The sequence below is a fragment of the Juglans regia genome, chromosome 1, assembly GCF_001411555.2.
Source record: "Juglans regia cultivar Chandler chromosome 1, Walnut 2.0, whole genome shotgun sequence".
Taxonomy (NCBI): domain Eukaryota; kingdom Viridiplantae; phylum Streptophyta; class Magnoliopsida; order Fagales; family Juglandaceae; genus Juglans; species Juglans regia.
The window spans coordinates 42,811,970-42,827,212 of NC_049901.1; the positions used below are offsets into that span (position 1 = coordinate 42,811,970).

General features: G+C 34.0%; 1 protein-coding gene and 2 non-coding genes across 3 annotated transcripts; 2 read left to right on the top strand and 1 right to left on the bottom strand.

The window, feature by feature from the left end:
- Positions 1–4,095: 4,095 nt before the first annotated feature.
- Positions 4,096–10,586, bottom strand: LOC108996005. Its single transcript, XM_018971717.2, has 8 exons — positions 10,411–10,586; positions 8,858–9,148; positions 8,516–8,715; positions 8,036–8,386; positions 6,374–6,574; positions 6,152–6,222; positions 5,058–5,197; positions 4,096–4,666 (listed from the first exon to the last, which is right to left on the bottom strand). The coding sequence occupies exons 1-8, from the start codon at positions 10,448–10,450 to the stop codon at positions 4,326–4,328; spliced, it is 1,635 nt and encodes a 544-aa protein (XP_018827262.1). The 5' UTR covers positions 10,451–10,586; the 3' UTR covers positions 4,096–4,325.
- Positions 10,587–12,864: 2,278 nt separating this feature from the next.
- On the top strand, positions 12,865–12,953 carry LOC118344326. Its single transcript, XR_004798099.1, has one exon. It is a non-coding gene; the product is annotated as a small nucleolar RNA Z102/R77 (small nucleolar RNA).
- A 168-nt stretch (positions 12,954–13,121) lies between these two features.
- LOC118344325 lies at positions 13,122–13,209 on the top strand. The gene has a single exon (XR_004798098.1). It is a non-coding gene; the product is annotated as a small nucleolar RNA Z102/R77 (small nucleolar RNA).
- Positions 13,210–15,243: the final 2,034 nt, after the last annotated feature.

Genomic DNA, 15,243 nt, shown 5'->3' on the forward strand with positions numbered 1-15,243 from the left:
ACTATTTTTGTTTTATTGACACATGCGGGTCCCAAGGAAAGCCACGTCCACGTCACCAGCAGCTTGGAATTCGGGTGTGTTTGGAATACGATAAAATAGGAGTCATACAGCTAATTAAATATCAAAACTTAATCGACTGTAGGTATTTATTTTCATGGACCGACGGACAAATTAAGCCGGAAACGTCAGTAAGAAGTAAAGACTAAAGAAACCTACAAAATCAATTAAAGAATTCAGTCAAATAATCTTGTGAATAGGTTAAAATAAACCAATAATCTTGCGAATATATATTTAATTTATACATAACAAATATTTCCATTCCATTTATTAATACGAAGAATATCGTAGAGAAAAACTACTGGATCTCGTGCTTAACATCGATGGTATTAATTAAATTTTACTTTCTACCAAACATAAAATAGGTGATCATATATATACATATATATATATATACATACATATATACATATTTATCTTTTGATATATATGGATATTGTTATTATACCTACTATCTAGTTCCATTTGAATTATATGATCATGTGTATCACTACCATATATATATGCTAAATGATATGACCATCACTTTGGAATTAAATGAAAGTTCTGCTAATGGTCAGAATATCCAAGGAAAAGAAACACATAATAATTGAATAGAAAAAATTAAGAATCTAGAAGTAGAAATCACGCATGCTTTGATAGCCCACTTAATTAAAATCTGAAGACAGGACACGTTTGGTTGTATATATGGACAAAGATGGTGCTGGAAAATGATGGTGACAACAAGTGTTCCACTAAGACCAGTCAAGCCGACATCCAGGTTGCACATGGGGGCCATTGCACGTACGTGTATGGATGATTGCCAGGGGTATCTAGGGTTTCTTTATTCCAGTTTTTGTTCTCAATCTAGAAGAAAGCCAAAGACCTCCATTGTCTACTCTCCAAGTTCCTTGTTATAATCAAACCCCAACAAGATAACACAAAAATTAATATATAAAGTTTGAATACTTAAAAGAATATGATCATGATTAAGTTAAATTAACATTATTAACTATGTTCGTTCAGAATTTAGATTAGACATCGATCGAGCTCTTGTGTGAAAGCTACATTTTTCTAATATAAAACACCATCTTTCTGCAACTTATATAAGTAACCCTAGGTTTTCAACCACCAATTTCGATATCCCGAGGACAACTAACGTGATGAAAATGCTATAATATTGCATAACGATTGAGAAACATGAGCAGAAAACTTCAATTTTAGGAGTATAAATTGTTGGGATAAACCGATTATCAAAAGTTAATTTGAAGTATAACAGCAGAAACAAACAAAAGAAAATTCGACAATCATACAAAGAATACCAAAATATAAGTGGTTCGGCTCAATATGAGTCTACGTCCACTGTCGGGGTTGGTCTCAATGAATTCTTTATCAACAAAAGTAGAGTACAAGAGATCAAAATACAAAATCCTCAATTCCAAAACTCCAATACACCTAATTATGAACTCTCAGGATTTTTCACAAAATGATTCTCTCTCTCTACAATGTTTGGCTGCTAATGAGTTGAAAAATACATGAGAAAAGCATGTATTTATAGTTCACGGCGCAAGAACCATTATTTTAGAACATTTGCTCGAGTAAAGTATCGAGCGAACTGGATTGGCTTCTCGCTTGAGTGGATTGTGGAGCCGGGGTCGCTCGAAACAAGATCAAGCCATAGTCAAGCAAAGTCGAGCAACAGTCAAGCCAACCCACTGAGATGACATTTTCAACTGGAAATCAAACCAAACTCAACATAAATAAATGTCTTCCTTTATATATATATATAATATATATATATATGTATGTATGTATGTATATATATAGTTTACGTCATTTAATTAACTTCGTTACACAATTTATATCAACATTACGTACGTGTAGTTTGAATGGGGTGCATTTGTTCAAAGTCCAAGCCTTAATATAAGGATTGATATAACGTACTTTTTTGTAAGAACAGTAAGGACAATGCAGGCTGTCATATCAATAGGGATTGAGAGAAGATTTACATGCAAGAGATAGAGATAGAGATAGATTTTCTCTCTTCCTTTTTTTTTTTTTTTTTCTTTTTTGTGAAGGTATTATTGGGGAAGAATTTTCCACAACTTGTAGACTGGATTTAAACTTCATGTCTAAGAAAACTATCACAGGTGGAGACAAGTTAAGCTTGGAAAAGCTGGCAGATCGTCCAAGGAACAAGTTAACTTCATAATTTGGGGCACCATTTGACCAAGGATTAGCCGGTAGTGGTAATGTGGAAAATATAGAAGATACGGTCAAGGAGTGATCTAAAACCAGAAAAACAGTGTAAAATTGTTTTTTTCTATATAAGAACATTGCATAATGTAATTAAAAATGAAGTTTCCTCTTTGAACTTATAATTAGGATCCAGCTACTTTGTCTCAATGTTTAAAACTATACTTAATATTATATACTTCCTGTATCAATCACCGCCATTGAGATTACTTCTTGTCTCTGTAAACTATTATAAATACAGTGCATATATATATATATATATATATAGTTATAAATTTATCTTCCAAATCAAATTATGTCACGTGAATAATGTGTAGTGTAGAGGGTTTCAAATATAATTATTCATATATCATCTTATTTTTCTAGAATTACAAAATGGAAAATTGGTCGAGCTCTTTTTTTTCACAATCACTTTCAAGTAATTAGTAAGATCATATATATTCCAATTAATGATACCCGCCCTTTTATGATATAAAAAGTCAATTAAAAAAAATCAAAAAGAAAAACTTTACCTGGTGAAAAGAATCAACCCGGTCGAGATTTTGATTAAATGCTTTAATTATTTTTTCAAGGAGAAATTCTATTTACAGTCCTCAAGTGGGGATTGCATGTGCAGGCATATTATTAAATGAAAGAAAATATTATTTTAAGAGGGATAATTTTGTAATTTTAAAAAATTTTAAAGTTAAAATAGTCTAGGCCTGCACATACAATCTCCAAGTGGAGACTATATCTAGCATTGCTCAGGCTCAGGGCCAGCCCTGCCAGGCTTTGTGCTGATTGCAGGCAGCAAGCCCCCAGTTCAACGGACAGAACCACTCGTACTCCACTTTTCCCACAAGTTTAAAATTTCCTGTAGAATCAAGCACACCCAAGCAACAACTAATTTTGACTGTAACTTTTGGCTAAAAGTGGCCTTAGGCCTTAGCTCAGGTGGTAATGGGGTCAGTAGGATTGGAATAATTGCAACTTTTTTCTTATCTTATCAACTTAAAAATGATGAGGTTTCAAGTAATTTGTGTTACCCAAAGATACATAATCTACGTGTTTGAGTTCGTAAAAGAGGTTACAGTCTTGATATAAAGTCTCAGAACTTCTTACATTCTATGGGAAGAAGAGAAATATATCCATATTCCGCAGAATCAACAGAGAAATAAATAGTCCCAGGTGTTGATTGCCTTTTGAATTTTATTCTTACTTCACCTTGGATGCCATACAAGCCTAGGGCTGCCCTAGATGTAGCAATGAGTGCAGCCAGTTCTTGATTAGACACGGCTTTTTTAAGGTAGGTAATGGTGGGAAAGCTCAATTATTAAGTTGAAACGAAAGGCTTATCTTTTACCACCTGTCTTCCATCCATCCAGATACAAAGTAACAAATTGCCATTTAGAGCTTCATGGTGGGGCAATAACAGTGGTGAGTATGGCACATTGAGTGACTGCAAGATCAGATAAGAATAAATACAAGGAACATTGAGTGCTTGGTGAGTGAGTACCATTCACCAAATGATTAGAGCATTAAGTTCTGTGTGGCTCACTTTTACATATCAATTGTAACAACCTCTGCCGAATCAGAACTAAGAGCTACTGAAAACCCCAAGCAAGACAGCAGAAGTACATTTTCCACCAAGATATACTACAAGGACCCGTGAATGGGATGCGAATTAATTTAATAGAATCAGTAGTTTGGAAGACTTTCTTGAGGGTAAAATTGCAAAAATTACATAGGAAGTCTCTTCATTCAAAAACAGGACTGCATAACAATAAGGGAGATTCAAAATGATTGAGCTACTAATATAGCATATTATTGAGTAAAATAATTGCTGATATTTCCCCTAAAGATTTTTCAAAACTGAGTCATAGTGACTAAAGAAAACTACAAACAACAAATGTTTAGGCTAGAAAACTACTCAGGCTAGGAACAAAATTTTTGTATAAGTCTCTCACACGAATATGGAGACTTAAGTTTTCATGGACTATATGAGTTTTCAAAAACTAATTTGCTCGCTTGTACATCAAACATTCTTTTTGTATTCATCTGAAAATAGCTTCGTCATTAGGACATGGCAAACCTTTTAGAACATCTCTTAAAGCATAGTAATGGCTATCACACTTGTGGTCTGAAATTAAGTTGCTCGAGAGCACTATCCTCTGAAAATGTTCGGCTGGATGCCTCTTCCAGAGTGTGAAAAACTCCCTGCTGATACCAGCCCGGGTGTCCGCATTCCTCTTTAGATAGAAGACGGTCCCGGGTACAAATAACTCTTCAGGAACTGTAGAGGCAGCTACTTCCTTTTCAATGACAATATTCTCTTTTGAGGTGGACACTAAAGTGGATACAGGAGCAGCAGCCAATTCCTCTCCGAAAGAAACATCTGTTCAAGCACCACCACAACATTTGGTGAATGGGAGATCGCAAAATGTGGCAATCCAGTGAGAAGGTCATATTTAGACTTTGTGAAGTAAACTTATTTAGACTTCGTGAAGTAAATTATGTAAGTTAGCGCATAATTTCCTTTGAAAAATGCCCAGAATTGGACACACGCACATACAGGTTCAAACTTGACATATGGGAACTAGGGATTCCATACAAGTCCTAAGCATTTACAGCATAGAACTACTGATAAAAAAAAAAAACATTTACAGCATAGAACTGATCGCAGAACCACAAAGCCCAGCACCCACCAATAAGAATAATCACTATGTCATCAGATGGTATATTCTAAAGCTACAGTCCACCTTGGGGCCAATGCAGGCCGAGCTTACCAGAATAAGTTCTTTTGTTCCTAAAGTCTGCATAATCTGCAAGCTTCCGAGCTACATCTTGCACTGAAGACACAACCTGCTTTGCATTTGTAACCAAATTTATTACATTTTTCCAGTCTTCCTTCTCAACCACACTCATCCTGTCAAAATGGAAAGAATTAAAAGTTCAATAAATCATTTTCCACTACCACCCATATAAAAGTGATGCCTGAGACAGAAGCAGCTATCTTCTATATACAGAAGAACCTATAAAATCAATAGGCTACCATAAATAACTGGCCCTTTCGGTAGGGTGATTAATATCTTCTATTTTAAGTTCTTTGATGTAAGCAATCGCTTAAAGTTCTTACCAAATACCTCCCCCAAACATTACCAGATTATTTGAAAGTTAAACTGAGAGGGAAATGTAAGGACACTTTCAAATGAATAACTACTTCCTAATAATCGGGTGGATGTTTACGCATTTTGATAATTTCTACAGACTTTAGCATTATGATCAAACTTGTAGTTATGATAATAACGTAAAATTACAATCAGATTCTTAGAATGCTTAATCCAGTTTGATGATATGCTAACAATAAAGCAATACACAAGGGTCAGATCATGTAAGGAAATGGAAAAAAAAAATATATCTAAAAATATAGTGTTTGTCCAAGGGGGGAAATCTGAAATAGATTTTTACAACTTAGCACCTTTAATACCAAATTAGTTACTTTGCCTCCATGATGACAATGAAAACCACAAGGCAGGCCTTGCCCAAGTGGGGTGTATGCATACTTTCATTTCCATGTAAAAATTGAAAAACAAACTCCTGTACATTTGAAAGAGCATCAATCTCTTGCAAGTTCAAACTCCTGAACATTTGAAATTCAGAAACAGTTTTGAGATTCCATCAGATTTGAGAGACTAGGAGAAAAAGAAATGTCCTTAAAATTTACTTGCAACTTGCAAACATGAAGGGGCTCCTTGATATGAATGCTGTATTTTATTTCTAATTCTTTTTGGCATCCAGAATGCCTATATATGCTTGCTGGATTTAGCATGTCATAAAAGAAAGGAAGCAATAACTTCTGTATAGGTTAGGTTTTGCTTACCAATCAGTTTGAAGGATTTCATTCCTCAGCCTTGTTAGAGAAGCTATACTTAATCTAGGTATAATATCATCCTGAACAAAGGGGTTGGGGGGCGAAACAGTATGAGAATATAAACACGAGAGAAACAAAAAACTTCCCAAAAACAAGAATTTTATGAGAACTCAAAAAGCTTTGCTGCTTTCAAATAACATAACTGACAGACTATCAAATGCATCCACCCACCTGCATAACAATGGTGGTAACGTAATCAGAGCAGCTTTCAGCAAGTTCTCTGGAGACGCAAGGTGGAGAGGCATATCCAACAGCAGAAACAATGTCCGGGCTAAATCCAAGCTCCTCAACTGACTTTCTACGAATCATTATTGCTAGTAAAGAAGCCGTAGCACCTCCGAGAGAATGACCCACAAGTCTTAACCTATATCCCTGTTAATGAATTAGGCTCACTGTAATAACCCAGCCCAACCCAAAGGCCCAGCCCCTTTCTTTCCTAAGTGTCCACAAAATCATAGACCTAAGCTCTGATACCACCTTTGTAACGCCCCAAACCTAAGACTATAAACGGACAGAGTTCCATCTATATTTTCAAAACTTTCTCCCTGTTTATAACATATATCATATACACAACCTCCAAAGTATTCACAACTATAATACAATGATCCTAAAAAACCCTTTCACAAGTTCGGCTAGAGCCATTAAATTCTAAATAATTACAAATACAGATACTCCCACAAAAACTGTAAAATAACTAAAACATGACCATAAGAAAACTCTCTATACAACCAAAACCATCTTCAGGCAACGAAATCATCAAGCCCCAAAACTTCCAACCTCAAGTGACTAAACCAAGTCCACTCTGGAATCTTTGGCTCAAAAGCTATCACTTCAAAGGAATGAACTTTCTACAACTCTGAAAAATATGTGAAATGAAGTGGTGAGCTGCCACATGCTCAGTAAGTAGCAATTTAATGGGGGTGTGGGAGTTGGCAATTTTCTTGACTATAAAAGAGTGAATAAATTCTCAATAAAATAATGTGAGCAATACAATTTTATCTCAACCAACATAAATATCCAAATATCATATTCAAGGCCACATGATAATAGGGAAATCACCAATATGCCACGAAGATATCATGCCACAAAGACATCATGCCACGAGGGCATCAATATATCACATAGATATCATGCCATGAAGACATCACGCTGCAAGGGACGTCAAACATGTCACAAAGACATTCAAATCATGGGCTCAAGAATAAATAGCATACTCACATTTATTTTATTGAGAATTTATTCACTCTCTTATAGTCAAGAAAATTGCCGACTCCCACACCCCCATTAAATTGCTACTTACTAAACATGTGACAGCTCACCACTTCATTTCATATATTTTTCAGAGTTGTAGAAAGTTCATTCCTTTGAAGTGATAGCTTTTGAGCCAAAGATTCCAAAGTGGACTTGGTTTAGTCACTTGAGGTTGGAAGTTTTGGGGCTTGATGATTTTGTTGCCTAAAGATGGTTTTAGTTGTACAGAGAGTTTTCTTATAGTCATAATTTAGTTATTTTACAGTTTTTGTGGTGGTATCTATATTTGTAATTATTTAGAATTTAATAGCTCTAGCCGAACTTGTGAATGGGTTTTTTAGGATCATTGTATTATAGTTGTCAATACTTTGGAGGTTGTGTATATGATATATATTGTAAACAGGGAGAAAGTTTTGAAAATATAGACGGAACTCTGTCTATTTATAGTTTTGGGTTTGGGGCATTACACTCACTACAATGATATGAAACCCCTGATAATACATAGCAAAGAAATGGAGGACAGAAAGAAAGAAAAGAAGAAAAAAAGATATCTGAAAACAGATAAAATAAAATTTTCACCACCTTGTATTTCTCCAAGCAGTTCCTAATAGTTCCCATCTCATGAGTAAGAAACCAACGAGCAGCTTCAGCTGTGCCAAAGTGGGTGGAATACCCTTCAAATGTCACTTTTCCATCGCTCGAAGAAACGATATCAGTGATAAGGTCATAGACAGTTTGAGTGCCACGGATTCCAAGGATCACAAGTTTCCTACGGGCATCAACCCCAATGTAATATCCAGGTCTCATCAGACTGGAATTTTTTACGAACTTCAAAACATTGCTTTCTCGAATCATACTGTTCCTTGAAAGACCTGCAGCATCACCCTTATAACAACCTTTTGCTAACTCCAGATGGTAGATGAGGTCTTGCACCTAATATAAGAAACCATAACCTATTTAGAACTTTGGATTTCCAAAGCAAGATTACCAAAGAAGTATGCAAAATCACAGAACGAAAAAGGAGTGTTTATTGTGTTCATATGAATTTATTATAGAATTTACTATTGAGTCTGATGTGATCTGAACACCCTTAACATCTTCAAATGGATTTGTAGATGCTTGACGAAGATAAATAAGAAATAAGCCAATTGTGAGATCGCTCAGGCTCCAATCTTGGATTCCAATCTTACTCCGTTGAATGCTTGCAATAATTTCTGAAACTGACCGATTGACAGGTGGGGGTTCGTTTCTCAATCCATCTCCTGCAAATTTCAAATGGTAAATAAGTCTCCACAACCAACACAACCTAAAGATTTCAAATTTCTCACATACAGTTACCCAAATGTAACACCATCTCCACAAGCTATATCATAAGATGAAAAGCACGACCAAACATAAACAGACCTGTTGGCAGAGCCCACCTACACAATTGCAGAGCTGGTTCAAGAGCTTTTGTGAGCCAAGCAAGCTCCAACCTCCCCTTCCTATCACTCAGATCTTCATCTTTGCAACTGTATTTGCTGAGCCTAGAACCACTGCACATCTTCTTCTCAACTTTAGACTCCACAGAAACTTCTTTCTGCATATCTGCTCCTACCTTATCTGCTTTTGACCGTGTTAGCTGAAACCGATTGAGAACACTATACACATAACTTTGATAACTTCCACATCTCTTCAGACAATTTGTAGTATAATCTGCCAAAAAAACAGTATTAATCAACACGTTTTTATATACTGAAACAAGAAAACCCACATTTGCTGTCCATATTCGAGATTACACTCATAGGGTAAATCTCTCCAATTTATATTGGGGTATAATCCTACTGTGAGTTGTTAAGTCCTTATCGAAATTAATCACCTAAGTGAACACATACATGTTGTGTTATTTTAGGTTCAAGAGTGAGTAAATGGTATATCATAGCAGGAATTTAAGCTTTTGCCCAACTAGGGCTGTGATCGACCCAAGTTCGAGCAGGTTATGCCTGGTCAAGCTTTGCTCAATTATACTGTTATTAAGCTTGAGCTTGACTCGAGCTTTTTGGGTTGCTTGGGCTCGACTTGAGTAGAATACTTACAGGTCTAAACTCATGTTGAGGCTCAACTAAAACTCGAGTTACTTGACTCGACTCAACTTGTTTGTTATTTTTAAATTTTCTTATTTTAAGAAATAAAAAACTAACATAAAGTTCAATTTTTTTTATTAGTAATAAATCTTTATTGATAAGCACAAGAGGCACAACTAAAGATTAAAAAAAGAAAATAAATATTCAAAATATACAATAAATTCTACAAAATTACAATTGCAAATGCAAATAAATTTTTAATATGATCACAATTATGGGTTATTACTTATTAACTATGCATATGAATACTAAATATGCATATGCTTACATAAGACAATGGTATATATAGTATATATTACTTAATGGTTAATATATGTAAGCATAAATACACATATAAGAAATTAGTATATCTATAACATTTATACTTATAAAATATATATATATTTTCTTTTATCGGTACTTATACGAGATAGTTATATCTACAAGTAATATCATAAATACGAGATAGTTACGCGTATTTATCTGATGTCTCCCAACAAATTTTAGAGTTCCATCTCAAACCCCACTGATATTTGGACACCAAAATTGCTTAGTATTTCTAGACACATTATCGCCCCCATAACTTTTTTCAAGGCTACAGTTAAAAGAAGTGTCAAGGTATTACTTTGACAACAAATGACGGAAAAATACCCGGAAAGAAAGAACTAATACACAAACCTGGAAATTGTATCGCTCAGATGTCACTAATATCTTTATAAAAACACAGATAGCAGAGAAATAAGAAATCCAAGCCCAAGAATTTGAAACGTAAAGCATTACTGCCCAAGAAAATAGCAAAAAAAAAAAAACAGAAAATAAAAGAAAGGAGAGGTTTAAACAAGAAGCTGCACTTACGAATATGATGAAAGATACCCTTCAAAGGTCGGTAAACCATTTCTTTGGAAGCGTAGTTATTCTTGTAATGGGGGGCTCGGGATATATGGCGGTGCCGGTTCTCGGAATCGCTGACGTTGCGTTGGGCGGCGACAGCTACGAGCGAAGGAAGGAAGGAAGAAGAGTCGGATGCCGTGTTCTAGTTCCCAAGATTTATTGGAATATTACGGTGAATTTAATCGTGATGGCGTTATCTAGGGAGTTGGGCTAAACGACAGTCGTTTATGAAGGGGCATTGTATGCCTAGTACCTACGGTCCTACCATTAGAGCATTGGCAATGGTCTAGCCATTGCCAAAGCCAAGTGCAAATTTTATCTTTTTTTATCACAAAATTTCTACATTGAACTAGCTATAACCATATATTTTAGTTTTGAGTTACAGTAATTTTTCCCACCTAGCTATATTTGGCTATACACTATTGAAGGACCAAATGAGTTTTTTATTATTTTTTCTCAATTTCCCTCCCTTTCCTTCCCTTTTTGGTAATTTTTCTTGCCAAATTACTTTTCTTTTATGATAAAGTTTCTAATTGAGGGTATATTTATTTTCTATCATTATTAGCTTAATACACAATATAAAAATATAAATAGCAAAAAAAAAAGGTTAGCAAAAATTAATTTGTTGGTTTCAAGAATTGTTGTATAATTTTTTTTTATCAAATATTATTAAAATATATGAAGTATATTTAAAAATATGAAAAAAAAAATTTGTCAAATATTATTAAAATATATAATATAATAATATTATTTTGACTTTAAAATGGCTAGTCCAATGTGGACTTAGATAGTCAAAAGTTAATACAATAGCTAAAATGTAAGATTTTAGCCAAATTTTAGACTTGGCAATGGCTAGTCCATTGCCAATGCTCTTAGGTGCAAAGACACCATGGTATACCTGTTACTAAAATTACTTGCACGACTATTTACAGTCAAAATAAATAAATATGATATTTAAATAAAAGAATTAATTTTTTAATAATAAATTTTAAATTTTTTTTAAAAAAATACGTGACATTTATATAATTAATAATTATATTTAATATTATTTATTTTTTTAATAAAATATTATCTTATAATAGGACGGAATATAACATTTCTGTACTTTAAATTTATCTAATAATTGGTTATTTTTTTTAATATTTTTTCAATAATAATAATTTTATACTTTTAAACCTAATTTGAATCTTGTTAGGCTATTTTCATACACTTAAAACATTATTTTCTTGAATCGAAATGTTGGGTGAAATCGTCCACTGCAATGTTAGGATTAGGAAATATTCTTCCTAAATTTTATTATCTTTAATTTTATTTGTTGTGAGTGATTAAATATTTAAGTCATTTAAAATACATTACATTAACCAGTGTAATTAATTATACTAAAATTTAAGATAAAGAGCAACATTCCTCTTATAACTAAAGAATTTGAAAAATGTTTCAAATATTTTCTAATTTCATTTAAAATGTTAATATATGCTTTTAGATTCAATTGCAATTAAAATTAGATGAAGTATATATATTCTTTTGGGTGGCTCTACAGCCACCGCTTCCAATCTCACTGGGAACTATCAATAGTGTAAAATGTTATGTTTTTTTTATTTTACTTTTTTATACATATTTTTTTTACGCTATAAAATATTTTATAAAAAAATAAAAAAAAATTATAATATCATTAAAAAATACTTACTTAATTACTAAATAAAAAAAATATAGCAAAATCGAGAGCGGTGAGAGGAGGTTTACTCATTCTTTTGTTGTGTTCTCATGACCCTATATAGGGCTAGCAATTGCAATTCAATTTGTTTAAGGATAGAACTCAAATTGTGTCAAATTAAATTTAGGTTAATAATAAACTGATCTTAACTTAATACGTTTAATTAAGCATGTCGAATCCCTCAATTCTAATCTCTCAATTGCACGTCGGTTTCCTGTGGGTCTTCAAGCTTTAATAAAAGATGTCGACTTTAAATGTCAAAGGCCAGATTCCGATAGTTTCAAATCAAATTCAGGAATTATATGATTATATTTATGGCCAAGAAAGTAGGTATATTTCGTGAAGATGAAACTTTTAGGGCTTTTCCGAAATTACAGCAACAATCTCCTACAAATCTCCCTATAAATACCTCCTCTTTAGGGTAACGATTTCCATCACAGCCGCAACTAGGGCATCGCCATCAAATATGCCGTCGCTGTAACTCACCAGTCTCACCTCTCCAGTAGCCCTCCGATTGCCGACCAATCCCATTTTCCATCCCTCGCCCTTAATGGCTGATTGCCATTGGGCTTTCACTTCTCTTCCTACTTATCAAAACCCATTGTGCTGGTCAAATATATGTATGCATTTATAGGGTCGCAGTTGTATATATGAATTTGTATTGTTTTTTTAGAAAAATTGTAAATTTTGAAATAGTTGGGGGAGAATGAGATGATGATTATATTATGTTTCCCTATTGGTTTGATTGCCGATATGATGGCGTCAACGTTGTATTAGCTCTAGCTGATCGTTTTCCTCCCGTTGATACTATTCTTAATTTGCATATTTTTTAAATATATTTGTCGAATCATTCACTCAAGAAAATTTATGTACATTGCACATATACGTGTATTCACTTGTTGTTTCTGTAAATGAGATTTATGTGTCTTTTTTCTAATGTTTTCGGTCTGCTGGTGTTGGAGAATGACATGATGAATAGAGGATGTTTCCCTATTGGTTTGATTGCCGTGATGATGGCATCTCTAAGTATTAGCTCTATCTGATCATTCTCGTAACGTTAATCAGTATGTTATCAGGAAAACAAAGTTCAAGTTTCCGACATTCTTGTGCTAATTGTTTGCTAGAGTGATGTGGTCGTTCTGTTTTCTGATGAAATAGATCTTAACTTGTAGTATGACCCATTGGTATGTTATCAGGAAAAGTGGAAAACAATGTTTAATTTTCTAACACTAGTTATTTGCTAGTGTATATATATGGTCATTTTGTTTTGAATGGAATAGATCTTAACTACAAGTATGCCACATTAAGCAGCTGAGTTTATCTTAATGTAAATTGGAGTTGGTAGAGGAGGGTTATATCCTCCTTGAACAATAAACAGGTCCTCTAAAGCTCTTGATATCATGATTTAATTTGTTGTTTTCGGAATGGAAGCTAGTTGTATTTTTCCTGTCTTTTACTTGTCAATGACTGAGTTTGTGAATTCACTTGGATACTGGAAAATATATTATTTTATTTGTATAGTTTGATTTGAAAAAGCATTCCACTACTTTATTTCTTCTGTTTTTGTGTGTGTTTTCAGGAAATTAATTTCCAGCGTCTTGTGTCTATTTTAGTATCTGTCTTGTAAACTTGTAATGCATGACCCACGTTTTTCTCTCAATCTTTTTTGTCTATTAGCAAGTATATCAACTTGGTGTTCTAAATTTGTAATATTCTTGCTCCCTTCTGCCCTCTTATATTGATTGCTTTTGCACTGGAGGATTTGAACAACTTTGATTGTTGCTCATTGGTTTTTATGAGCATTTGAAGCACTAGCTTTGAGTACAAAAAAATACATTTTGCAAGATTATGGTTGATTTATACAGCTCGTAAAATGTATATGAATCTTGTTCTGTTTTACTTGAGGGCCAAGTGAAGAGATTATTGAAATTGTTATTCCTGCTATTCCAAGTTTTATGCTTTGCTTGTTTGCAAGCCTATAACTATCTAGAAAGTTCAAGGATGAAAGATGCCTTTCTTCTAGATTCGTTTCCAGTTTCAGCATACGGAGTTAAGGTATTGGTCTTGTTGTATTGGCCTCATATATGAGATTTCGACTATAGGGGCATGGTTCTTCTTGGTCAACCTGGAAAATCACTCTACCAAGTCCATTTCAGAGGCTCTGCTATGATTCGAGGCCAGAAGGCAGACGAGGTGTTAATTGAACACAAGATGAGGTTGCCAGCGTTCAAACGTCTATGGTGTCTTGACTCCTGCATAATGAACCCAGAAATCAATTAGCTCGTTAGGTTTCATGGGTCTGATTTGGGTTTTGGAGTTAATGAGTCAGGACTGATTCATGTACAATCTGAATCTGACATATGACTCAAACTTGAGACATGGCATCATGGCATTCACAGATGACATTACACGAAATTAATGAATTATAATTGAGAGATTTAATCTATTTATCTTAATAGTATTAACTCGTATATAATCCGAACTCAGCGTGAGACATGTACTCTAAATTTATTTTAATTTTTATTTTAAAGTAAATTTATCATATCATAATATGACATTAATTTATGAATTTATGTTTTTTGGATCTTTTAGGAAATAATAAATCTGGAGAGCAGTCACTATTTGGGAGTAGCCAAAACACATCTTACGTGACATAATTCAAACCATTTATACGAAATTCTTCCGAATTTGAAATACTACCGGTTATGAGAGAGCAAGCTGATGAGAGAGAGACATAAGGATGACAGAAAGAATCAAGATCAAAGAGAGAGAGCTAATGAGAGAGAGAGAGACGAAAGATGAGAGAGAGTCGATGGGAGAGAGATGAGAGACGAAAGATGAGAGAGAGTCGATGGGAGAGAGACGATGAGATATGAGAGAAAGATGATGAGATAGATCTGATGAGAGAGAGGGGTAGAAGGTCTGGTTTGTTTTGAAAAAAAAAATTAGAAGCAGTCACGTAATGTGTGCATTGTGTACATGTTTTTAAAAATCTAACTTGAGTCATTAACCGGCCACTGTGTACATGTTTTTTTTACCCTGTAAACCGTGCCATTTAGTGCTTTTTCTAATGTGTTGGAGTC

What these genes read in the sequence shown, in the direction of transcription:
- LOC108996005 (XM_018971717.2), bottom strand. Translation starts at nt 10,450, where the DNA reads ATGGTTTACCGACCTTTGAAGGGTATCTTTCATCATATTC. An exon ending in TAGGTGGGCTCTGCCAACAG is followed by an intron (nt 8,716 to 8,857) that starts GTCTGTTTATGT and finishes TGAAATTTGCAG; the next exon opens with GAGATGGATTGAGAAACGAA. An exon ending in TTACCACCATTGTTATGCAG is followed by an intron (nt 6,223 to 6,373) that starts GTGGGTGGATGC and finishes CCCTTTGTTCAG; the next exon opens with GATGATATTATACCTAGATT.